This window comes from Ammodytes marinus (assembly GCF_949987685.1).
Source record: "Ammodytes marinus genome assembly, chromosome: 5".
In the NCBI taxonomy this organism is placed as follows: Eukaryota; Metazoa; Chordata; class Actinopteri; order Uranoscopiformes; family Ammodytidae; genus Ammodytes; species Ammodytes marinus.
The window spans coordinates 5,088,971-5,116,547 of record NC_137234.1 but is presented as its reverse complement, the minus strand read 5'-3'; the positions used below and the strand labels follow the sequence as shown (position 1 = coordinate 5,116,547).

Below are 27,577 nucleotides of genomic sequence, written 5' to 3'. Positions count from 1 at the left end.
GATTCTAAAACCTGGACAAATTAGAGAAGAACTATTAGATCCATAAGTTGACTGTGTGTGAAAGAATTGAACCTGGAACCCTGTAAAGCGCTTTGAGTACCTTGAAAAGCGCTATATAAATCCAATCAATTATTATTATTATAAGTTAGAAGTTGTTTAGAGTGATAATGTATACAGGAGGCAAATGAGCAGCATTGGTGGGATTCTACCTCACTGGCTCAGCTGACGATAAAGATATTTATTAACCCAACACTTCTTTTTTTTTTAAAGATATTTTTTTGGTATTTTTATGCTTTATTGATAGTGTAGAGACAGAGTTGAAATGGGGCAGAGAGGGGAGTGACATGCAGAGAATAGTCTCGCAAAGCCAGACCAAACTACAGCAAGTAGTATGGTCTGGAAGCACTCCGTTTAGAGCCGTCTATTCGGGGGGGAAACTGGGCTGGCCTGTTTTTATTTCTTTAAACCAATCACAATCATCTACGGCGGGGCTAACCCCGGGAAGCAGCCAATGGAGGCGTAGCGTTGTTTGCCGACGCCAGCGCTTAATAGACGCTGGCGGAAGTGGTCAAGCCAGACTATGCAGAGAACGGCCGCGGGCTGGAATCGAAGCCGGGTCCGCTGCTGGCCGAGGCCCATGGGGGGGGGACGCCCTACCAACTGAGCTTAGGGCGCCCCCACCCCAACACTTCTATTTAAACGCCCCAAAAATATATTTCAAGTCAAAGGTTTTCTCCTTGGTGTTCTGAGAAAGGTCAGAGGTCTCTTGATTGTATTATCATAAATAACTGATGTTGATCCACACGTCGGTAATGTGTGAAAACATGTCTGGTACTCAGTTTTGGGAAGAGCCAAAGTGAAGTTGATTCGTAAGTAAATCTGAACATGATTCACTGGTTCATTTTCTGTAATGTGATTCGAAACACATGACATGTCCCATCGCTAGTTGTTGATGAGATAATCATTTTATTATGTAAAAGAAAAACGAAGTTGACAATCATTTAAAAAATGACACATCACTATTGGGTCATGTGCCATAAACGATAAAAAAGTTGAGATTTGTGAACTTTGGGAAGTTCAGATTTCCAGATTGTCTCACACACAGCCAACAATGGAGAACTCAGCTAATGAAGGAATGTCTGACAACGACATTTTTGCTGCTTTTATGACAAGGGGTGGAAGGATGGTCTAGAAGAGGAAAGGTGGCCTAACAGTAACCATGAGGTCGCTGGTTCGATCCCCGGCACCGGACATGACGGTGTTAGTAGTAAAAGTAGTAGTGGCTGGTATTACGTCTACGGTGAGGGGATATGTGAAAAGAACAATTTAGCTGTAACCATTGACTAATAAAGTGACTTAAGTAGATACAGGATTGTTATCAGCAGGAATCCCACAAGAATAAGACAACAAAAGACTCAGCGTTCGGGGCTCCCTGGGTCACAAACCAAAATATTGGAAGAATACAAAAGTTGGCCTGACGTTGTTTATGACAACTTCTTGCAACTTTTCCTGCAACCGACTTGAATGTAACATATGGTTGTTGGAACCAACATGTCACTCAAATCGATAAATATGATCCTATAATGGTGTAATTATGGTACTAAAGAAAATAAATCAGAGGATCACCAAAGTCACTAACAAACATCTTCTGTGAACTGTGAATATTTGCATCGCATTTCATGGCAATCCATCCCTAGGTGGTGAATCAACTGACCAATACTGACATTGCCACACTGCAAGTATGGCTTCAACCAAAATATCAATGTGTGAGCTTTTGCATAGAGGCTAGTGGTCTGTTGCTTAATAAAGATGAAACAAAACAAGATTGAGGGTTGAGACATGAATCTATCCATCCATAAGTTGTCTTCTTGTGTTGGACACCTCGGCTGTATAAAGGCCACTGAAGAGTTAAAAAAAAAAGTTGGTGGAGAGTATTTTAATTTTTTTCCTGAAGTTTTTAAAGTTGCTAGAACTGAGAATGTAAAGCCGACTGCTCAGCACAGAGGCTTGCAGCGGTTATGTAAGAGTGCCAGAGTTTGCTAATCCCTTTACAGAGGAGAGGAGCCTGCAGGGAAACGCTTTTCTCATCATCAAGACAAATCAGCTTGTGAAGAAGGCATTTGAGCTGGGCTGTGTGCATCCACCACCATACACACACACACATCCTCTCACATGGACAAAAACCGTCCAGAAGAAATAGAAATCACCCACAAAGTTGTGACAAAAAATAATAATAATATGAGTGCAATTGTGTTAATTATAGCTGCTCAAATTCAGGCTCCTAATTCTCCTAATCCTGCCGGTCTTCAAAACCATAATTCCCATCCCCAAAAATAACACCATAGTTTGGGATAATCTGCCCCTTATTCAGCGACGTTATTGCTGTCTTGTGCACACAGGGAGACAATCCGCCATCATCATCCAAAATGCTGTAATCCTCGTCATGGTTGCCAAGTTTTGTCTACCCCCTCCATCATGAAGTGCAGTGCCGAGCATTCAAACGTTTTGTTCTTCCTAAAAAAAAGCACTGAAGCCTTTTAAAGAAAAAAAAGTGAAAGTGCCCTGATGAATTTTGAAACACAGCAAACACTGTAAACCCCCATCCCCTCCCCAAATACAAGAAGAAAGAACAGAAGATTACGTGGTCGCCCTCTCAGTGAGTTAATTGCTCTGCATTGCTCATTGCCAAGGCCTCCAAGCTTGAGGGACAAACCCGCCTCTGTAGCTGTGACAATGGATGCTGCTCTCTGAGTCAGAAGTTGTGTGCACTCCACGGAAGAAATCACGCAGAAGAGCTTTGAGAGCAAACACAAAAAAATAACTTATGTTCACTGTAAGGGCCTGCCAGTGGAAGGTATGGAGGGCTACAGCTCCACAATGGCCAACTGGGTAAAGAGTGTGTGTGTGTGTGTGTGTGTGTGTGTGTGTGTGTGTCTATGAGTGGATGTGTTTCATTAAGGCTAAGGAAGGAAGCGTGTAGTGCAATGTAAGTGTAGTGAAGTTTTGGTTCAGCCTCACTTCTCTTTGGTCAATGTACAATAAGTGGGACCACACAGACAGGCCTGGGGAAGAAAAGACAGCTTCCCCCCTGCCGTAGTGGTTGTCATCGGAACTAAATCTCACACACGTCTGCCCAGTCCTTCTCTACTGTCATTAACCACATTAAACCACACCTGGAAAATAAATAAAAATTCTCATCTCTTGGGTCAGTAAAAGCTACTTTGAGATCACCTTGGACTAAAACAAATACATTATAACAAAAAAAAACATATAAATTGTGTGGAATTTATTGGAATTAATAATAATAAAGATACAAATTAAATAGGCTAAGTCCTGACACCTATATGGCCAAGCCCTCCTGCCCTGAGTTACGGCTTCTGGACATCAAGTGGGTGTGCTGAATTCTGAGCGGTGATAAATTCATGCCCTTTAAAGGTTTCATCAATTATTTTGAATGAATGCTTAGTATTTCCCCAGATCAAAAAACAATAGTGTGTGTGAGATGTAAGACGGGGAGAGGGCTCCCTCTGCAGGATTTGAAAGGAATTAACCAGTTGATTGTTTGATGGGAGTAAAAAAAAAAAAGCATGCTCAGAAATGAATTGTTAGTCTCTCAGTCTGTAGGTTTCAGTGAGTTAAATGGAAGACTCTTTAATACCTACAAAAATGTGAACTATGGAAGTATCAAACCTGTACAGACAATATGGCTTGGAACTATTTATCATATCAAAACTTTTCAATACTTCCCCAGCACTATATAACAATAATTCTTCAATGATGCAATTAAATAAATTATTCTGGCCTTGATAAAAATATAGGGCAGAAAATAGATGGATTCATTTACCAATTAAAAATTAATTAAAATAAGTTATTTTAGTTAAGTTATGACATTTTTGTAATTGAGTTGTTAAATTGGGGCGTGATTAAGAATGTTTTTATTCTTGTAGTGTAACGTACCAGGATGGAAAGTGTGAGAAAAAATAAATGAAATCAGTCAACAACTCCACAAAGTGTTTTTTCCGTAGGCTACAAATGTCGTTTTTATTATTACTTTAAATAATGTCTAGATAAAGGGACTAAAGACATGCTCGTGTGACTTCTTCCATTATCAAAAATATGGTGTGTGTGTGTGTGTGTGTGTGTGGGGGGGGGGGGGTGATGATGTCTGCAGCAGAAATCTATCCAGGGAGGGGAAGCGGCGTGCATCACAAGGTGAGACCGTTGTGGAGTCCGTTTGAAATGAGTTCCACCATCGCCACGGACGGTGTCGGTTGTAAAAAAAAAAAAAAAAAAAAAAAAAAAAAAAGTGGGGGTGGGGGTGTGTGTGTGTGTGTGGGGGGGGGGGAGTGATTTTTACCAACCAAATGTCACATTCAAAGGAAAAAAAAATAATGCTATTTTTTCATATATAAAAACTGAAAGACCTGGATACATTTCTACCTTTCCACATGTATTTTACTACAGAAATTAAAAAGTAGAAGAAGACATAAGGGAACACACAAAGGGGGGAAAACAGCTATTTTTTTTTTTTTTTTTTATAATCAACTCCCTTTGGTAAAAACTGTAATAAATGGTCTTGCATTTGTCTTTTTCATATACATACTAACTTTAGCCATTCATCACTAAAGTCCACAGTAAGCTTGGAAAGTATTACTAGCACAACAACACAGATCTGTCATAAAAAGTCTGAGACTATATACAGTGTATTTACAATGTGAGCGGCATGTGGACAGTCCTCCCAGAATGAGTGTGTGTGTGTGTGTGTGTGTGTACATTACAAGCTGGTGTATTGGCGGAGGGCAGTTTAAAAAGGGTTGACCTCCAGGGCGGCGAGGATCATTTGTGTTAATAGAACTATATATAATATATATATACACAACACATACACCGGAATACATGTCAGTCATCTGACATTCACAAAGCTATACAATTTTACAGTCTGGGACCAAACAGTGTTGTGAGGCTAAATTTTTTTTTTTTTTTTTTTTTTAATTTTTATATATAAATGCAACAGTGCTTCTTGATGTTAACCCGACAATACTGTTTGGGGCTCAGGCACGGTCTCCTAATAATGCTGCCATGTGATTTGGAAAAGGAAATGTACGGTAACCCTCTTTTCCGTCTAGTGAATAGGTACATAATTGTGATTTGGCCTCAAACGCAGGACCGCCTGAATCAGACCTCTCAACGCTTTTTCTTGTGCTCACTCCAAACCTTCCAAAACGGCATTTTTTTCCCCCCCTCTTCCCTAAATAAGTGCACTTGTCCACCATATTTGTTTTTTCTGTGGATACTGTGTAGAATAACACTATCGACGAGAAAAATCCCTGTATGATTGATTCTTGATTTACTCTTCTTCAGTCAGTCAAAAGCTGAACCGAAGCTCAGTTTGTGATAAAGTACAAAAACAAAAAGCACCACTCTATCCTCTCACACAGGCTCACTGTATAACAACGCTCAGCTCTGTAGGAAAAAAACACTAAAAAAAGGCTCCGGGGAGGGGGGGGGTGGGGGGGGAGTTTGTTTGAGAAGTGGCTTTCCGAGTGCTGGTTAAGAAGAGCTCAGGTCTTAGCGACTGGTGAAATGACCACTCCTAAAGTTTTGGCAACCGAAAGGCCCTTTTGCGAGAAAAATTTGGGCCCAGCTAAAAACGCTGGTAAAAAATCAGTTAATCCTGCCGCCCTGGGGGGTTGCAACACACACGGTAGCTAGCTTGATTGTGCTCCCATGTTCAGCCTTAAAAACAACATTAATACGCCCCTCGTCCCCTACCTCTAAGCCTGACCTGTTTGACTTGAGAACAAACACCCCCCCATAGAAAAGCAGTCTCTCTCTCTCTCTCTCTCTGCGGTGTCTCCATGGCTACGGTGACTTGCTGTGCGCGCCGTACTTGACGCGGTACTTGTTGATGTTCATGAAGTGCAGCACCTCCGGGTTGCGGCTGGTGGAGCAGGGCAGCAGGCCGTCGCGCCCCTCGCCCATCAGCCACTTGTTGGTGTCTGCGTTCATGTCCCGCGTCACATTCACCTTGGCCCACGCCTCCACCAAGCCGTGGAAGCGGTTGTGCAGCCGCGTGCTCACCCGCTCGTGTGACTGAGGGAGAAAAAAAACAAGATGATAATAGTAGCCCTTCATAGGCCAGCAAAGAGCCAGGTAATAGTAGACCTTCATAGGCCAGCAAAGAGCCAGGTAATAGTAGACCTTCATAGGCCAGTAAAGAGCCAGGTAATAGTAGACCTTCATAGGCCAGCAAAGAGCCAGGTAATAGTAGCCCTTCATAGGCCAGCAAAGAGCCAGGTAATAGTAGTCCTTCATAGGCCAGCAAAGAGCCAGGTAATAGTAGACCTTCATAGGCCAGCATAGAGCCAGGTAATAGTAGCCCTTCATAGGCTAGCAAAGAGCCAGGTAATAGTAGACCTTCATAGGCCAGTAAAGAGCCAGGTAATAGTAGCCCTTCATAGGCCAGTAAAGAGCCAGGTAATAGTAGCCCTTCATAGGCCAGCAAAGAGCCAGGTAATAGTAGCCCTTCATAGGCCAGTAAAGAGCCAGGTAATAGTAGCCCTTCATAGGCCAGTAAAGAGCCAGGTAATAGTAGACCTTCATAGGCCAGTAAAGAGCCGGGTAATAGTAGACCTTCATAGGCCAGCAAAGAGCCAGGTAATAGACCTTCATAGGCCAGTAAAGAGCCAGGTAATAGTAGCAGTGAATACCTGGTGAGCGCGCAGCAGGGCAGTGCGTCGGTACATGTAATCCTCAGACTTAAAGACGTAGACCATCTTGTAGGAGTTGAGTTTGAACATGCACTCCATCTTCTCCTTGTCGAGGGCCTTCTTCCCTCCCTCCAGAGCCTCTTTGTCCAGCTGCTCCCGGCCCTTCTGGTACTTCCTGATCCGCCGCAGATTCCTAGTGATGACAAAACCATTAAAAAAAAAAAAAAAACACAAATTGAGTTTAATTCATTCAAAAAGGGTAATTGACTCTCACAGAAAGAGATGTGCAAGGACGATTAATTGAAAAAAACGATACTCTGGTGTTATGCAGTAAATAAAGAAATGTCTTACCATTAAGTTCACCCTATTTCAAAAGAAATAAAACTACATTCACAATTCATAAAAAGGTTTGTGCAAATCTGACAAGAGACCTGACGCAAACAACTTACCTGGGGAGGAAAACTGGTTTCAGAGCGAGATGCTCCCTCAACTCAGGTGTGATGGAATCTGGGTTTAAGTAGCGTCCAACGTAATCAGACCAACGCTGCGGGAAAAAAAAAGCGAATGGAAATGTATTCAAGACAAAAGATCAGGTATAAAAGCAATACTTTTAATATAACAGTAATACAACTCCCCCTACTGTTCACAGAGGCTCTGTGTTCCATTTTAAAAACTCCTTGAAAAATGGTGCAGCACAAAAAAAAAATTATTTGGAAAAACTGTGTGGCTTGTGAATTAAAAAGTGTTTTCCCTTTGTTTAACCAAGACCCTATTTAACAAGACTTCAGGTGGGTTTTAAACAGTTACTCTTTCTTTTTTCTATTCTACATACTACATCCGACGATAAAATAAATAATCTAGTTAGGATGCAGTATGCATACTATTGGGACATACTTTTACTCTCTTATTTCATCATAACATTGCGCCTTGATCTTGCCTCTTGCTTTATTATCCGGCACATCCCCGTTTGTTTTCATATGGAGGCTTCGTCGATGTGACGTCACTTCACTTCACGTGCACACTGGATTGTGGGTCAGAATCGCCCAAATAGGATGCAGTTTTCAACACTAACAATCTTGGCCGGATGAAGTAGGACATCCGGGTACTTCTAACCATCCTAAATCTGGCCACAAGAATCGGGACATCCTAAATCTTTTTTCTAACATACTATATAGTAGAAAGTATACGATTCGAAACGCAGGGAGTGTCTTACCTCGTTCTCCATGGGCTCGTCTGAGTTATCCTCCTCTGAATCAAGCAGCTCTACTGTTAGCTGCACCTGCCCTCTGTTCTTCAGAAACATCACCTGACAAAGTGACAGACACACAGCATATGTTAGCGACAATCTATTCAGTGTGTGAGAGATAAAAAAAAAGAAAGAAGAAGGAATAACTGGGTAGCTGCAACGTCAACTTCTTGGATTGGAAAGCGGAATATTTCTTGTAAGTCATGCCGTCTTATACTTCTATGTGTTTAATTAATGGAAATGTGCAAAAATTAACAAATTTACTTTTTGTGTGGATCAAGCAGGTTACTAAGCACAACACTGCTTGTATTTTACTTACTGTATAAGTTATACATTGTCATAATTTGAAGCGGATGTATTTTGGCTGTGATCGCGTCCAAGAAGAAAATTGAAATTAAAAAAAACAATAGGAGAAATCCTCATGGTCCCATTTACTCAGCAAGGAAACTAAAATATCTGGATTAATTACAGCAACCGCTCATGCAGCACTTTGGAAAATGAACTATAAAATTAAAAAAGGCACTTCTCACCTCACAAATTAACTTTAAATTCAACTCATTTCCATTTTCTGTGCAATATTATATCTCTTCATAATCCAAAATTAAACCTGCAGTGTGTAGAATTTTGTAGAAAGTAATTGTAATATCAATAAGTACATTTAATTTAGTGCATAATAGCTGAAAAAAAATGTTTTTAATTATTTTTTTTCTCCATAGAAAGGGTCTCATATATGTCCATATTTCTGCATATTTTGGACAAAGGCCTAGTGCCGCCATCTTGAAAGTGTCATAGTTGGAATGTCATCAGGTGCATTGTTTAAAATTTAGAATTATTCTTGTCCTTGAAGGCCACTGTAGCTTCTGTTATTATTCTAAAGGGGTGGGGTTACCCAGGGAGCGTTGCATTCTAGAACTTTGTAGAACTTTCTTGATGATGTCACATTACACACTGCACCTTTAATAAATTATTTCCCCAGTTTTCCCTTATAACTTAAAGCTTCCCGTGTTCACCTTGAAGCAGTTCTCATCAGACATGACCTGCTCTGCCTTGCGTTGGTACAGAGCCTCGGCCGGGCTGCGTGAGGTCTGCGTCGCCACGGTTCCCCCACTGGCACCGCTGGAGCATTCAGACAGGTAGAGGTCCGTTACCTGGACGCAGATCTCATCACTCACGATGTGCTGGAGCTAGAGGGAGAGAGAGAGAGAGGGAGAGAGAGAGAGAGAGAGAGAGAGAGAGAGAGAGAGGGGAATGTGTTAAAGTGGGAAACTACTGGGTCTTAAAGCTATAGTATGTAACTTTTTCATATATTACATTCAAGCTATAGGCCAAACGAGTTGCCATAAAGCCTTAACAGTTCCACAAAACTCTTTTCTATATTTCTCAGTATGACAGCATGTATTAACTGGTGTCGCCTCCCGGACACTGGCGCAGGAGCTCAGAAAAATCCCAAGAAATGTTTCAGTTGTTGATTCTACTGCTAAGAAATAAAACCTGGACGTACAGCAGAAGGTATAAAATCCAAGCATGATCACCGAAGGCTTATTACCTCATGAAGATGCACCGACAGTGTTGTTGTAATTACTCAGAATTCCTCATGGGGGCGACAGAGGCTTTAATGATGCAAAACCAAACAATAAAAATGGAAGCGAGAGAACAAAGGAGATGCTGACCTGCCGTACGATGCTCTGTACTAGTTTGTCCATAGTGAAGGCGGTGTACGCGTGGATGGTGAACATTTCCCTCAGCGAGTCCTCGTACTGTGAAGCCTCCATGTTTCCATCCAGAAGATTCTTAACCATCTCCAGGAAGGCCGAGTAGTAATCCTCCACCTCGATGTCCACTGCGGAGAAGAGATAGGATCAAACATCACATGTGGCTCAGCAGAGAGACATTTCAGATCAATCATCGTTGGTGCTCATTCGGGAGGTAGTTTAAACCTGGGGTATATGATTTCTGATTGGTCAAAGTTAACATGAGCTGTACACTTTGACCAATCAGAGCGAGGCTCCGATTCTCTGTTCTTATTGGCTGTTGGGACTGTCCATTCACTTTGGCACAACTGTGTTGGTGTAGAGAGCATGTCAGCGAGGGACCATAGGGGAGGGACCAAAGAGAACAAGTGGAGCGGTTGAGGTATTTGAATTCGAATCTCTATCCCAACTGCCATTTTCTCCCCAAATCCTCCACCCCAGCTTTAAGTGATTTCCTGGTTTCTGTCTTTATATATTTTTTATTATGTGTATGCAAACTTTTCCCTCATCAGTTCCACTAAAACGGTTGACCCTCTTCTCTTTCAGCTCCCATTGTTTGCGATAAGCCTGCAAATATTTCTAAAACTACTTTTCATATTTTCCTCTAAGAAATATAAATAGATGGAACGATAATCCGGATAAATCCTTATGTTCTGTACTCGATAGAAAAAGCAAAGAAACGCATTACATTTTTTTAAAGGTTTTTAACATACAAAAATAATTCTATAAAAAATATATAACTATAGCCTACTTGCTTATTTAATTTTTTTAAGTTTGTGTGAGGGAGGGGGGAGGGGGTGGGGGTTGTGTGTTTAATGTATTTCTATTGTTTTTGTATTGTTGTTCTTGTTAAAAAAAGGAAAAACCAATAAATAAATAAAATAAAATAAAATAAAATATATATAACTATGTGTTTTTTTTTAATAAATTATTAAACAGAAAATAAACAAAACATCTTCACGTCTCTGTGTACTCACTGGGCTCCTTCAGTCTGAGCTGGACGGCTGGACTGTCGTTCTTGTCCTTCTTCAGGCCCAGCACTTCCCTCTCCCAGTCTCGTTCTCTCATGTCCTCCTCGATCTGCCTCTCCGCCTGGCCGTACAGCCGCAGCAGCCGCGAGCACAGCGTCTGGTGCAGCCTCAGGAAGATGTACCAGTTGTTGTTGACGTAGAAGAGGTTGTAGGCTTCGTCTAGGCCGCGTAGCTTCTGTGCCCCCGTGTTACTGAACAGTAACTTGGACTTGGACGGGCTCCCTCCGCTGCCCGGGACGCCATTTTGTTTCTTGGAAGCAGCAGCAGCAGCAGCAGCAGCGCCTTCCTCTGTATCCATCTCCTCTTCCTCCTCCTCCTCCTCTTCCTCCACGTCCGAGAGCTGGCCGCGCTGAGAGAACAGCATGTCTGGGATGAAGTGGTAGATGATTTGCTTGATCTTGTACTTGTCTTCTTTCTGAATGCTGGTCTGTCTCTTGACGTGGTGTATGATGAGTGCCGCCGCGTCCTCCAGGATCTGACTGTCCTGGTACGTCCGCGTCATGTGGGGGCCGGACGGCGGAGAGGCGTTCTCCTCCGACGCCTGCTCCTGACGCTGGAAAGTGAAAAAGAAAAACGATTTCCGTGTGAGCACTTTGGATGAACGGAAGATATGATTTTTGTGTGATGCTGACATTTAAAGTTGCAGTTTGTAGGGAAGTGTATTTTGGTGGCATCTAGTGGTGGAAAATCTAGATTGCATCCCCCCTCCTGTTCGGATAATTCACAGAAGCCAGATGGCCCTTCAAGTACAAGAAACTATAGTTACTAAAGATGGCATCATCCACCACTGCCTCAAGTCTTTCCACAATATCAAGTGATGAGGTGAAGATGTGTCTAGTTATTTCTTCTATAGTACTTCTATACTTCTTTGTCTTTCATCAGGTGAGCTGGGAAAGACAGCTTTTAGCTTCAGTGCCCCTGACTCCTGGAACAACTTACAGCAACAAATTAAATAACTTCATATCCCTTTAACCAATTTAAACAAACTATCTTAAATCTGCCAAACTCTACCTGTAACTGTTTTAATTAGGCTATATTGTACTTTCACCCATTTAATTTTAATTGCTGCCACTTAATCTTCACCACTGTGTAAATGTTTCAATTGTTTTTCTCTTCACCTGTTGTTGTGTATTTGATGTATTTGCGTTGAATATTGTTTATGTATTGTTGTTTTTCCTTTGAATTTGTTTGAACTCGACGTCATTGAAAATGAGGGTCACCCCTCAATTGGTCTCTCGAGGATAAATAAAAGTTAAATGAAAAATGAAAAATTTCCCCAGGACATCCAATATATATAAAGACGAATAAAGCCGTTATGTTTGTTCCTTCTGTGCTACTGAAGAAACATAGTGGTGCACTCTGCTCCTTATGTAGATATAAAATGCTCATTCTAAGGTAAAAAAATGTACATTTCACGTTAGTGCCGGGAGAGTGTAGCGGCTCAGAAGAAATAAATGTACCTCATCGTAAATGCTTTCGATTTCATTCAACAATGACTTGGATCGAAGCACTTTGGTGTCGTTCTGTTTGAAGTTGATGCCTTGATGGTCGAGAGACTTGAGGTAATACTTCTCGTTCTGCTCCCTCCAGATCTTGTTGAAGCCTCGCTGGGCTTCCCGCCACTCTTCCTCCTTTGTCTTTAACCTGGTGAGAGGAAAACAAAGTAGCTCAATGACTGTCGCATTCAAAGATAGCAAAATAAATTGCATTGTGAAGAGGAGCCTGGGACTTAAGAATTTCATTGCCAATGACTGCTGTTGTAATTGTTGTGCATATTACAAATAAACTAGGAACGACTCATTATTTGCGTGTCGACGTGTCGAAGGCATGAATCGACAAATCAATCAATTTACTGTGCAATAAAAAAAAAGGCAGTGTACCTTTTTTTGCGGCAGCAGCACGTAGTTGTGGTGCTGATAAACTGCGCTTTCCTTTAAACAACACTGGTGCCACACGCTGTGTGTTCAGGCTTCATCTGCATCAAAGCCTTTTTGATAATAAAATGAGAGGCTTTAATTTTAAAAACGCTGTCCATGCGTCGGAGGTGAATGTAACTTACTCGGCTGAAAACAGAAACTAACGGAGGGAGTCGGCTCTCCCTTCAGTCGCACTGTCAGCTTGCCGACATGGCTCTGTGTATTTAGACTTGAGACATAAAAACAGATCGTGGAAGCCGTTCCCGTAGACAACGTTAACGGGCAGGATACCCCCGGTTATCATGTTATCCATCAAACCACAGAGTTTTTCTGCACGGCGGCTCACTCACTCATACTTGCGAGGTCTCCCGGTGATCGTCACCGTCACAGCGCTACTCACTGCTTTGCTCGGGCGGAGGCTTTGAGTGAAGGTGATTTAACATCACGGTCGTAGACGAATATTATAAATTTATGCTGCATATGTTGGACTGCACTGTTGACCCACACCGGGCATGTTATGCGCGCACATTACAGAAGTGAAGCGTCTGCAGCGCGCTCGCGACCACACGTGAACTCTCATCACGGACGTCTCCCAGGTCCCCAAAACATCTAATAAAGTAAAACACCCGATTTACCGATTTCTATTTTTAGAGTCGTCTTGAGCACGTGTCGAAAATCGAGCCGAGAATCGACACATTGTTCACATCCCTAAAATAAACCTCTTGAATCTTGTCAGAGCATTTTAATGTTACTTTTCGTCGCAACAAGACACAAACATCTGCTGCAGGGTGATGTATTTGGAGGACTGAATTAGAACACTGTCAAAAGGAGTGACAAATCCTTAACCCTGCAATGGAGTGTTTTAAGCTGTAAAAGCACACATTTAATTTCAGGAGCCATTTTGAATATGAACTCCATCATCACTTAGTCTTTCCTCCTGTGTTTAGATTGGAGGGATGGCCTCAGTCGGAAACCAAAATATGCTGTATATTTACTACATTGTAAGTGTATACTTCTTTCTGCTCCTTTTCAGGCATATCACATCAATACAGATCATTTGTTTTCTTTTTGTGAAGTCATTTAAACATACATTTTGTTTATTGTATTTTTATGCTTTTCATTTTGTTTTGTATTGTTTTTGATATATCTGAAATAAAATAAAAAATTATAATTCAATACATTTAGTAAACAAATAGCTAAGCATTTGTGTTTAACGCATGTGAACCTTACTGATTCCTCACTGTACCAATCAAAACTTAGTGATACAAAATAACACTCTTTCAATGAAGAAAAATCTCTAAACTAAAAAAAAGACCATTTCCATATACATAGATTCCCTAAAAATAACAGGGAAATAACATATAATGAGGGGTAACAAAGTCACTTCCTCTCACCTCTTTAACACGAGGGGGACGGACGCAGCGGGGTTTTTCTTCAGTCCGTCGAGTATGTCCTGCGCCTTGTCTCCGTATATCCTCTGGATGGCTTTACGGTGCACCACCTCCGAGGAGCCGCCCAGGGTGTTGTCGAGGCGGAACTTTGCCTGCTCCTCGGCCGACATGCGAGACAGCTTCCTCTGGACCGTCTCCAGCACTCTGATGGTGGATAGGTTGGTCTCCAGCACTACGTCCAACTGAGGGAATAACGACAGCGCTTTTTTAATATGCGTGCCCTTAAAAAAGGTACACTGTGTGACTTTGGGTGTGTCAGAGAAGTGAAATGTTTTTAAGGTATATCCTCATAACTGAAAAAAAACTATTTAAATAAAATGGCAAACTTAAAAAGGTGGAGTCAGCAACTCTGGCGAATGTTGTCAAAATCACTTTGTCAAAAAAAGAACAGAATAGTCTTTGTTTGTCAGTGTACATGTACAACGAAATGTGATGCAATCCTATCAGTGCGAACATAAGAAAAGTGCAAAATCAGTGTCAACAAGCATTTGCCAGAATTGTTGACTTCACCTTTAACTTTCAATTAAAAAGTTCATAATGTTCTTCATCATTACTACTATTTGATGCAGTTACACTTTATTAATTGAATACTTTTTTTAGAGATGTTATAGGACAAAGATTAGGAAGGAAGAAGACCTAAAAGAAGGAAAATTTTGCATCTGTTTGAAGATTCTTTTTGGTGGTGAATGTTCCTGCTCACCTCAAAGCGCTCGTCCTCACAGCGGTAGATATGTTCCTCGTACTGAGTCTTCTTGGAGCTGACGAACGTGGAGTCTTCAGACCAGGATGGGAAGGAGACCCAGGTGTCATTTAAGACCTGCACAAACACAGCAGAAACCAAACACTGAGTCACCTTCTAAAGGTCCCCACTCGTATTGACGTGGAATTTAATCTACAATGTAAAATTTCACATGTACATATTTGTGTTGAATCACCGTTTGACATTTAAAAAAATAATAATCTACTCTAAATGTTTAACTTGCTCTCACCTCTTTACAGAGTGGAGTTCTGCCGGTGCACTTGGGCTGCTGGTAGCTTTTGGGCAGCGCTCTGTAACTGGAGCCCAGTCTCTTGCAGGAAGCATAATCGATCTCCATGGCGATGCCCTCGGTGGCCCGCTCCTTGGGGTACGTCTCGATGTGGGACGTCTCCCGATATCCCAGGAAGTTTTTAAACCAGTTGAACAGCTCTGGGAATTTCCTGTAAAACACAATGAAGTGAAAGATATGTCAATCAACCAAACAAATCACGTGTAATTCAAAGTGCTATACATTGATTACAACATAGGGAGTAGGACAAAATGGATGCGGAGACCAATGCACGCTACGCAATAACATTTGAGAAGATCAAATGATAAAAGAATAAAAACACAGTTGATAAAATAACAATAACAATTTATCAATAATAAAACTTTACTTAAAACAGTTAAAAATAATATAAATATGTTTGATAAAAACAGTGTAGAGTGAAATAAAACATAAGTGTCACTGCTCACCCTAAAAAGGGCAGCACCAGCTGCACTAGTTCAGCCCTGGAGATCACCTCCTGATTAAAGATAACCAGACACCGCAGGAAGTTGTCATAAGCCTCTGCACTTCGCAAGGCTTTGCGCACCTGTGGTGAGGAATAAAGAGTATGTGACACATAACATCAGCAGAATACCTTGGCATAACTTGTACTTTTCTTTAGTGTTTTTTTTAAAGATATTTTTTGGGCATATTTATACTTTATTGATAGTGTAGAGACAGAGCTGAAAATGGGGCAGAGAGGGGAGTGACATGCAGAGAACGACCGCGGGCTGGAATCGAACCCGGGTCCGCTGCTGGCCGAGGCCCATGGGGGGGGACGCCCTACCAACTGAGCTAAGGGCGCCCCCTTCTTTAGTGTTTTGAGGCAGATTAACTTCCTTATATTCTTCATGATTTCAATACTGTCACGGTTTGCGTGATTAAATTAAATGAAGAGACACACACTCAAACCATCAATATTCAAACAGTATTACTGTCTGAGGTTAAGTGGAACTCCTGATAAAATATCTTTAAACCAAAGTCCGTGCTCTGCATGTCTCAGTTTTCCCCCTGATTTAAAATACTATCTGCACAACTCTGTAATTAACTTTCTTCTTGCCTGTCTTCCCATTAAATTACGGTTTCATTTTCATTAAAAAGTTCAAACAGAGCATGTTAAAAGCTCACCTTCTCAAAGAACAGAGATTCTGTCCCGACTCCATGCTTGCTGGCCTCTGCCAACGAGGAATCTTTCAAATTCAGTAACTTGGGCTTCTTCTGTAGCATCACCAACATAGAAAAGAGAAGACATTGGTCGAATTAATACAAAAAAACAATGGTAGACGTAAATTCAAGTAAACAAATAGGCAAGAGTAGCGGACTATATATTTAGCGGGATGACAGAATGCATGTATGTACCTTGATGGGGGGCGTGGCTCCCGGAGTGGGATGGCGGCGGATCTGGCAGCCGTTCTGATTGGGCCTCTGCTTGTTGTTGAGCTGCAGCTTCTTGGCCGTCCCACCGTGGTCGTTCCGTACAGACTCCGCCTTCTCAGCTGTGGTCTTACTCAGCAGCTACGGAGAATAAGATTAGAGTGAATGTACATGAATGAATGTGATCTATTCAACTCCAGGTCACCAAGACTACATATTTAATGGGATTATTCCATTTGATTTAATGTGGACTGTTTAACTGGTGATGAGTGGAAAACTGCACCAAAGCTTGAAAAAGCGTTGAAAATATACCCACTCAAATCATATAATAAAATGAAGACAAAGCATTTTAACCCATTAAGACCCAGCTAAACAAATGCAACAGCAGAAACAACATGTTACTTTTACTCAACATTTTAAGTAAGTGTTAGTACATCTGGACTAAAGTGAGGAGAAAGAAAAAATACTTATTTATCTTACAGCTTTGCTCACCACTGAACTGTTCGCGTCAGGGAGAAACTGGCCAAACTCTGACAACAGGTCTTCTTGGTTTTTGAAGAGCCTCGCCACCTGAGCGTAAACCTCCTGCTCCGTGAGGGCCGGGGTGTAGTTCCCACCGGCCTCCTTGGCGTTACGCTGCTCCTTCTGTAGAGGACAAAATAACAAGATTAAACTCAAGTTAGACATTCATTTTTTAGCAAAGGCAGAATGAGATTTTTTAAAGCCTCTGGCAAAGAAAAAAACCTGGTCTAAAATAGTCAGAACCAATATATGAAATCAAAGTTGGGTGGTTTATTCCGCCATGTTGGAAGTGTCATAGTTGGAATGTCATCAGGTGCATTGTTTATAAATTAGAATTGTTCTTGTCCTTGAAGGCCACTGTAGCTTCGGTTATTATTCTAAAGGGTTGGGGTTACCCAGGGAGTGTTGCATTCTAGAACTTTGTAGAACTTTCTTGATGATGTCATATTACACACTGCACCTTTAATGAGCATTTAAAAAAATCTAATTGAAATGAATGTTCTTAAATATTATAAGTTAGTAAAAAAAAGAAAATGCTTTTGAACTGTCTACATCGTTTGACAGGACTGTGTGGGCGAGGCTGTATCAGAGCATCCATGCCAACAGTCATTGTTTTATAGTTCAAAATACTTCTTGTGTCGGGGGCACCCGTAGCTCAGTTGGTAGGACGTCCCCCCCATGGGCCTCGGCCAGCAGCGGACCCGGGTTTGATTCCAGCCCGAGGTCGTTCTCTGCATGTCACTCCCCTCTCTGCCCCATTTCAACTCTGTCTCTACACTATCAATAAAGCATAAAAATGCCAAAAGAATATCTTAAAAAAAAAAAAAAAAACTTCTTGTGTCATGAGAATCTGAGCATAACCCGCTTCATCTAAACCACATTTCTGTAAAGTTTTTCCAAATTTAAATATAAATATCTTTCATTTGGATTGATAAATATGACAAATCCTTTCTTACTCTCAGATGCTTTACTATCATGCAACTAACTCCCCAAATAACATAGCTAGAAGGATTTTTTGTAATTTGGGTTTAGAATAGTGCCTCATTCCAAAGAACCCCAAAGCGCTACTGGCCTGGTACGTGTGGAGGATCTCCAGGAAGGCTTTGTAGATGTCGGGCTGGCCCTGGAAGCGGTTCTTGATCTTGTTGACGTAGTTGATGGCGTGGTTGAACTCCACGGGCTGGTTGTTTTGGGTGGGAGGCCCGGTGGGGGTCCCGCTGACCGGGGGGTGCAGCTGCATGGGCGGGGAGCGGGGAGAGGTGTAGGCGGGGATGGACGGATTGCTCTGACTGCTGGGTGTCAACGCCTGAAGCTGGAGAGGCTGGGAAAAGGACACAACAGTGAAGGTTTTAGTGTAAAATAAATACAGACGTTGCACAACAAAAAGCTTGATTTTTTTTCTGTTAAAGCTTTAGTGTGGAACTTTTTCATATAAATGATTGTCTGTTACATTCAGGCCATCCCCAAATGATTTGACACAAAGTTGATAAAACCTATGAGCTCCATAAAACTCCCTGTATTTCTCAGTATTGCAGCGTTTACAAACTGGTGTCGCACCCCTGACACTGGTGCAGGAGCTCAAGAAAAAGCCAAAGAAATGTTTCAGTTGTTGATTTCACTGCTAAGAAAAAACCTGAACGTACAGCAGAAGGTATCAAATCCATGCGCGATCACTGAAGGCTTAACCTCATGTAGATGCACCAACAGTGTTGTTGTAATTACTCAAAATTCCTCATGGGGGGCGACAAAAGTAACGCACTATTGCTTTAAATCAGACAATATATAGAGATTAAAAATTCAGTATGTTTTTTTGTAATAATCACCTTGCTCATCTTGGCGGGGGTGGGCTGCGTTAGGAGAGGGGGGGCGCTGGTAGTCACAGCAGAGGGGAGCTGAGGCAGGTGTGGGACAGGGGGCCCGGTGATGGGGAGGACTGAGACTGAGATGCCGTGCGGGGTGATGTGGTGGATCTGGCCGGGCGTGGTCACGTTGACCAGCTCGCTGCTCTGCACCTCGATCTTGTAGCCGGGCGGCAGGAAGGTGTTGAAGCCCATGATGAGGTCGGGGTGACCTTTGAAGAGCTGGGACACTCTGCTGATGACCCCGGGCGTGTCAATACTGGAAATAGACAGAAAAAGGCACAATGGTTAGGGTCATCCCGTCAATCAATCTGCAATGTGAGTGAAAGTGTTTCTCCTTTTTCGTTTTTTCATTTCATTTTTTATTTTCTTTCAGACATATCAAAAACAATACAAAACTAAATGAAAAGCACAAAAATACAACAAACAAAATTTATGTTTAAAAGACTTCACAAAAAAAATAAAAAAATAAAACAAATGATCTGTATTGATGTGACATGCCCGAAAAGGAGCAGGAAGAAGTATACACACTTATTTAATCCTACCCCTTTTCCATAGTAAAAAAATAAAAATAAAAATATATAATAAAAATAAAAATATATTAATTTAAAAACAAACAAAAAAAACTTTATTGCATAATTTTGATTATTATTCATGTTTTGTGCAAATTTACCTTTACCACAACACTTTGGTCCAAGGTTTGACTGAACAAATCATAAATCATAAAACGCAAATGATGGACAAAAGGTTTGCAGACTTTGGGTTTCACAGTATTGTCTGTAGAATAAACTAGAGGCCTCACCTTTGAGACTTAAACTCTTTCATTATATCCAGGAAGTCATTGTAGACCTGAGGGTGGTTGCCAAACTGCAGTTTCACTTGGTCCAAGTAGGACAAAGCATCTTCCACCTTAGGGGACAGAGAAGAGGAAAAATAATCAATTACATTTATATGTTTTTTTTATCGACATTCCTGTTTGATCACCTCTAATAATATGTGTGTAATGATCTTTAATATCTTATTTGACATGTGTAGGTCTAATGGGGGACGTGACAACTGCAAGAACCTGTCAGAATCTACCATTTGGACTGACCTTGAGCCTCTGGAACTGCTGCTGGCCCTGTGCGGAGGCCTGTGGTGGCGCGGTGTGTCCGTGCCCAGACATGACAGCGGGCCCGTGGGGCTGCAGCGCCGGGCTGTGGTGGTGAGACCCTCCATGCACGGCCGGGCTCGGAGCGTGCCCGTGACCGCCGCTGTTCTGGGCCACGGTGGGGACCTGGGAAAGCAGAGATACCTGATGGCAATGATGGTAAAATAGTAAAACTTTAGTACAGAAAGGAAGCACTGTAACTTTGACATCAGTGGAAGAAGGATTTTCATCACCAAATACAATGAGTGTACAGTCATTTGTCTTGAGAAAAAGTGAGACATGCACAGGGCTTATAGAAAGAAAAAGGACAGAACAGGGACAAGAACAATTCTAAATTATAAACAATGCACCTGATGACATTCCAAAAACATGTATTCCTCCATAAGACTTACCCGCTCAATGTACAAAATGTAATATTAATATTTGTAATTCTCCACTCAGGAGGATTCAGATTATTGGCAGAGATGATTTTACACCAATGAGGCCATATTTATGAATGAGGATATCGATTTTAGCTAATAAATTACTTAAAATGTTACACAGGATAACTTAAAATAAAAATAAACTGCTATGTGTTTGACCTAGGTTCAATTCTAAAACACAGAAAGCATTAAACAGAAATGGCAGTGAGTGGACATGCACACACCTGGTATCCCTGGGGGACGGAGTACTGTACGCCTGCTGTGGGCTGCATGTTGTCGGGCGCGGCCTCATACACGTTGGGGGCCGGGGCGGGGGCCAGCACACGATGCTGGAAAGCCTCCGCGTTGCCAGCCAGGCGCCGCTGCTGCTGCTGGGACGCAAATACCGTTTCCTGATCCTCCAGTCGCCGCTTCATTATGAACTCATTCTCAGAAGAGCAGAGAGACCTGAGGGGGGGGGGGGGGGGAATAACAAAAGGACCATATTTCATTACTGGAAAAAAATCTCTTTTCAATTTATCAGACACCATTAAATCAGCCTCTTGATTTCATGCAATAATTTGTTGAGGAAAATATGGCCATCTTTTATTTTTTTTTATACTTCAGCTGTGAATTACTGGGGACACAGCAGGTACACAGTCCCACAGTTCTAACAAGCCACTTTTGTCATTTGGTTTAGAAAGAAACTGATCACGCTCTCTTAACCATATAAACCAATGCTTTTAGCAGCAGCAAGCCCCGGGGGGTTTATAGAGGTCAACTGCTTTCAGACCTTATTGATTTACTCATTTATGAGCGAATGTCAGTTTTAGTTTGTCATGTGCCTTTATATGACAGGCCTATATAACTTCACCAGAGTCACACTGACAGCAGATTGAGTCCGTACGTAACATGGCATTGCAGACTGACTTCAAGTGTCTGATTACACTTTTTGTTCGAGCATGATGACGCCCATTACCTCTCTGATGGGACATTGTATACACGAGAGATGTGTTGGTGACCCGGCCCCAAAACTTTAGTGAAGCCCTGCTGTCCTGCTGCCCGAGTAAGGACAGATGCGGAGGAGTAGCAGCGTAGGAAAACAAGGAAACGTTGTGTGTGCACAAGCAGATAGGAGGGAGTGTTTAGGTTAAAAACAAGGAGTACGGCAGCCAGAACATACAAGACAGGGAATGCTGAAATAACATTGTGCAGCTTTTGTTTATTTTAATGGGCCGTCTGTTCGTTTATTTTGTGTATTTTTGTGTAATAAATCTCTTTATTTAGATTTTAAAGCTACATTTAATTTGATAAAAGTGAAAAATCTCCAAACAAAACATCCGGGGATTACTACATTTAACCTCATTGTTGTTATTTAGCTCAGTTTCCTACTTCGAACACTTGTGTTTTGCCTAAAGTTGACACAATTCGGAACAATTTCAAACTACATACAGTTGCAAAGAAAACTATTAAAGATAGTTTGTTTGCAAGACAAAGGGTGCTTGGCAATAAAAATAGTATTGAGAAAAGAAAATTTATAAAGAGGAACACACAAGTGTGGGTGCAAATCTGAGACCTTAAATTTTAAAGTATTGCAAAGACATGATAGTGCATATACAATTTAATGAAGAGATAAAGTATGAAACGGGGGTAAATATTGCACAATTGCTGCACTACACTTATGTCAACGGGGTGAAGGAGATCAGCAGTTACTTTTAATATGAAGCACATCTTAAAATACATCGAAATGCTATCGTGTGCATGAAGGTAGAACATGCAGTGTCTTCCGTAGCCAATGATATACGGACTGCCTACGACGTCACCGATGCAACAAACAGGTGCTGCTGTGGAAACGTGGGAATCAGTAGTGCCATTCACAACTTCTTCCTCGAGACGCCAACAGTTCCTAAGCGTCAAGTCTGAATGACATGCCAAACATAACAGCTGCCCGGGGGAGAATAAGACACGGTGTCAAAACCCGAGTATCGAGCCGAAATTTAAAAAAAAAAAGTAGCACAATGGCTGCTAAAGTAACGCTTGGAGCTGCACCATGAAACAAAAACCCCTCGCTCCAAAGAAAGCAAGTCTACAGAATTGTAATAGATACAACACCCAACTTTATTCGGTCGCATATACGCGTTAATTATGTCTTCTGCGGCAATGCTAACCGCTATTAGCCGACTACAGTGTTTTACCATCACCGTCCGCTCTGAGGCCTAGCAACAACACAAGCCCCGACCTCGAGTTACAGAGCGACGCCTTCCCCCTCCTCCCCCTATCGCCCGCCATTTAGAGCGTGGCGCAGGAGTGCAGCAAATTACACTACCTTTTTTTAAAAAGGTAAGCACGATAAAGTAGCCGACTTGCTTGCTGTTATACCGTCTTCAAATGAAAAAAGTGTACAAAGGCGTTATTTTGTATTTTGACCACACGGATAAGTTGTTTTGTCGTCATGTAATGTAAACAACATGAGTAGACCGACACGGACCACATGCAGCTAAAAGCATACGCGATAAGGTTCACTATTGCTGAAAAAAGAGATCTGAAGCGATGATTAGTCAACGATTTATCAGAGTGCATATCAGGTGTACTTGTAGGCAAAGATAGGGCGATTCTACCCGTGCGATTTACTTAAAACGTCTGCTAACGCCAGGCAGGCAGCTAGCCTTGTTAGCTTGCTGAATGAACTTACCCCTCTCCTGAAGATCCCAAATGATGCTGTGATAATCAGCGATTTGTAATGTTAACCGCTACACCTCTGGTAGAGAACGAAAGTAACTGGGTTTGTGTGCTTAAAAAAGCAACTTATCCATGGCATTGGATTATTTAAAATAAACAATTAAAGCAAAGGAGGAATCTGTCCGAGAGAGGAAAACAATCTCCGTACGGTTAGCTTTTGGAGGGAGGCGTGGTTTCCAGTTGTAACTCCGCCCATCCAGGAGCTCGATTGGTCGGTTCGTTCAGGGGACCCGCAAAGAGGCGGGGCGACTGACCTGGGTTTGTCAATCTGAACTGTCAATCAAGGCTTTCATTGCACAGTAACCAAGCACGCCCATTTTGATTTGAAGCGCGGCTAGAGAGGAGTCCCGCTTGTAGTAGGCTGGCTGTGTGTAGTTATGTCACTGTAACATCTGAAGACACTGTGTGATTGTTGTGTGGTGACCCCCAGGCAATGGAAAAGTGTTGTCATTTATTTAAAACATATAACAGGACATTGGAGAGGCAGCATCTGTCAGCTATGCTCCCGAACTGTGGAAGAGCCTTCCCACAGATTTTAGAGAGGCTTTTGAAAACCTCTTCCTGGCAGCACCTTCTCAAATATGCATGCGGAACATGGAGTCACATATGCTGTTTTAGAAATTAGATTTTACTGACGCCTTTTATGCTTTTAAATGCCTCAGTTTCTTTTCAGTGCTAAACACATTATATTTTTACTCGGTTTGATCTTTATTGTCAAGGCTATGTCCATTTCATGTCTACATCATGTATGCATGTAGTTGTATCATTGCAAGGCAATTAAAGCTGCATGTCTTGTATGCAAGGTACGTTACAAATAAAGTTTATTAATTTTTATTTTATAAACCTCGAAGAATCGACATTCCTCTTTTCTGAATCATATTCCGGTTATTTTTAACTACTTGCAGAATTCCCTGAGGTGTTATTTTTTCACATCTGCATTGAAAAAAAAACTTTATCCCCCAGTACACACACACACACACACACACACACACACACACACACACATAATAATATTTAATACATGTAGTCTAGTCAACTGTAACCATTGTTTATGGCAGTTCCTTCCTCTGATACGGAATAATTTGTTTAGTAACCTAACATGCATGATCATTCAATGACATCCTTTATTTCTATTCAATAATTTAAATTAAATAACATACAGTCCATTTGTATGGATGTTCAAAAGTATAACCACTTACACTGTGTTGTATATATGTGTAGGCTATGATGGCCTGTATATTAATGGCCTCACAAACCTATTTGCAGACCCTTGTTCCCTCAAGTTTCCATTCAGTAGGCTACATGGCACAAAGCCCAATATAGATAGCAGCTTCATAATACTTTACACAGAGAAGACTCCCAAAACAACCTACTTTTTTTATATATATAGCCTATGTATATGTTTGTGTTTATCTGATTCAAATCAAATGTAGTTTTGCAAAATGCATTATATGATCATAAAATAATTGAGCAACATAGGCTTCTACCACTAAAGAGTTTGGGTGACCTATCCATGTATTGCATCATGTGATCGAGATCTAGCTTCTAATAGGTCCATCCATCGAGATATACAAAACTATATAGCTACTTCCTGAACTTTGTTATCACGTGACTTTGCAGGAGGGAATCTGCCTTCGCGCTGCAGTCCCTCCTCCTTTGTGGACGTTTCAGCCAATCAGTGCAGCGGATCGTCATTACAAATCCCAAAAAGGTGGAACTTCCAAAATAAACCCTCGCCCACGACAGGCGGAGCTGCAAACACCAACACCAGCCCGGGATTCCTCCTTCCTTCTAGTCGAGGCGAAGGACTCGGTAGCAGCAGGCAGCACGCACACAAAACTCCACTATTCCGTCTTGTTGTCCCCATAAATGTGTGTCTGTTACGCTGCAGACCGAAACCAGCGCTTTAATAACACCACGGTTGCTTTTTTCAGTGCGTTGACCGCACGATACACGATGTTTTCCGGCATTTTAGCACGTCATTTATTTCAAGTTTTTAATGCAAAAACACGCAAGACAACGCACTGCGGGCTGTGAAGATTCCCACAGCATCGAAGTGCGCGTAAGGATCGGTCAGCCCCCGCGCGTGCACGACCGACGACGTTTTGCAGGCTGTTCTCCAAACAAAAGGTTGACGGCACACCAACATGCATCATTCGCCTTTGCACGAATGCTCTGTTGTTGTGCGCGGTGAAGTAGGCTAGCCCAGCCTAGTAATCTTGGGCTTAGGCGGCGGGCGGGCTAAAACCAAAACACTGCATCGTTTTACAGGCGGCAAACTAAGAGCTGATCCAGTTGCCCTTTACTAAACAATGCCAAAGTCAAACGAACGAAACGGGAACTACGGCGTCGCTTGTGTTGGGAACATATCGGGGCCACGCCATTCACCCACTAGCGCGAACAAACCAAACAACACAAACGCAGCAGAATTTTTTTATTTTTTTAAAATTTCCTCCTAGTCTGTTGCAGAGAAAAGAGCCGCGTTCGCCACAAATCGGATTCTTTGTAAACAGTCGTGTGGAGTAAAATGTCTAACCTGTGTCTCACCACAACAACTCCCTCCCCCCTACACATACAGATCCATTAGCGTTACATGCTCACACACAGACACACACACACACACACACACTCATACGCTGCAGACAAAATGTTTCCACTTCTAGACAACGGGATTCCTCCGACTATCAGCGTTTAGTTCGGGGTGGGGGAGACTGTTGACCAGTCGACAAAATGACGACCTGCACATTTGCCCGTCTCTCTCTACCACGTAATGTTTTGGGCTATTCTGTCGCCGTTTACGACCATTAAAGAAAGCCCCTTCAATTCATTTTAAGACACAAAAGACCGCCCGATGTGCACCAAATGCTCCCACACTCTTAATACACATTGTTAACTCGTTATAGCGGCCATATAGTAAACATTATTGAGTTTAACCAGCTGTTACATACCCAGGAAAAAGACTCCTTACTCCGGATTCGCGTTTGTAACAAAATAGTTGGAGACGCCCCCCTCCGCTGGCATTGGCGCACACTACGGGGCGCGTCATTTTATTTTGAATAGAACCCGCTAAAATAGAGGAAGCGTCAGGGAAACAGCAGCCCCATTTCATATAAAAGACAAATCTGTGCAGACATGAATTTATTCCTAACTCAAGACCTTTGATGTGGAGAGATTGACTGGGAAGTGAAAAAGGAATCATGTTTTGCCCTGAAGTAGCCTACTAGGATTTTAGTTAGATTTTATGCTGCTACTCCACTCACTGTAGCCTACTTTTTACTCCAAACTCCACTACATTGTTTTGACAGCTGCAGTAGGCCTAGGCCCGATTACTTGAAACTAATGGGCCTTCACTAAAGTAATGCAAATCTGAGGTATTGACATTTTCTTCTAAAGCAACTTTCTACTTAGGCCTACAAGAGGGAACTATTGTTCTCCACTCCTTTTTACTTCTGTAGAACGAATGTGTTTTTTGCCAGCTCTAGTTTCTTTACAGATTGTGAAACTATTTAGACAGGCCTATCAGAAAAGACTGGTCGATTTGATTTGACAGAAAATGAACAGGCAACAGTTTTGATTATTGTTGACCATGTTTTATGTAAGCTAGACACATTTCATTGTTTCCTAATGTAAAGATATGCCTTTTGAATAGTTTTTTTTATATATACTATCTATGATTTCATCATACGAATATCATTTTGATATTTGGGCTTTGTTGGACCATAAACAAAGCACTGTGAAGGTGTCACTTTGGGCTTTGGGTCATTGTGACATACATTTATAAGTTCCTACAATATTTTCACAAACCAATCAATTGATTAATGGGAGAAGATAATTAGCTAATTAATCCATAATTAATTTACAGCAACAGTAAAAATCCTGCTAATTCATAAGTGATAATAATGTTATATAAGGGTATTAGAGCATAGGGGGCATTTTTATGCATGAAGTACTTTCACTTTGCATTCTTATTATACTTCCACGCATTTACAACAGTTACAATTTGCGTGACTTTAACTTGTTACAGAGTATTTTCCACAGTGTGTTATAAGTAGCTTGTAAAGGATCTGAGTAGACTACTTCCTCCACCACAGCTTGACAGAGTCATAAAACATGATTAGGCTAATATATAAAATATAATGCTTGCTGTTAAAACTCAACAATTTAACTGAACTCTATGTGAACTGTTACTCTCTTAGAAAAGGCTTCCTCTTATGAGCCTTTGTGAGCAGTGAAGGCAGTGGGCGGTTCGTGCAGCTGTAATGCAGCTAATTGAAAAAAAGCAATTATTGCCGTTAATGGTTTACTTAAAGCATTAATTAAAGTCTTTCAAGTGGTGCCTTCACTCTGTAGTTAAACATTT

At 41.7% G+C, this 27,577-nt stretch overlaps 1 protein-coding gene across 1 annotated transcript; it reads right to left on the bottom strand.

Moving 5' to 3' along the window:
* Positions 1–3,844: 3,844 nt before the first annotated feature.
* Positions 3,845–26,238, bottom strand: sin3aa (SIN3 transcription regulator family member Aa; the record flags this gene model as incomplete). Its single annotated transcript, XM_080027926.1, is given in 22 exon segments — positions 3,845–6,093; positions 6,711–6,903; positions 7,160–7,254; positions 7,924–8,016; positions 8,967–9,140; positions 9,627–9,796; positions 10,685–11,291; positions 12,199–12,382; positions 14,049–14,287; positions 14,806–14,922; positions 15,095–15,305; positions 15,601–15,719; positions 16,301–16,390; positions 16,532–16,687; positions 17,039–17,191; positions 18,141–18,389; positions 18,892–19,186; positions 19,730–19,836; positions 20,021–20,221; positions 20,724–20,946; positions 26,166–26,211; positions 26,214–26,238. Coding segments are annotated over 22 exon segments (3,978 nt in total). The 3' UTR covers positions 3,845–5,862.
* Positions 26,239–27,577: the final 1,339 nt, after the last annotated feature.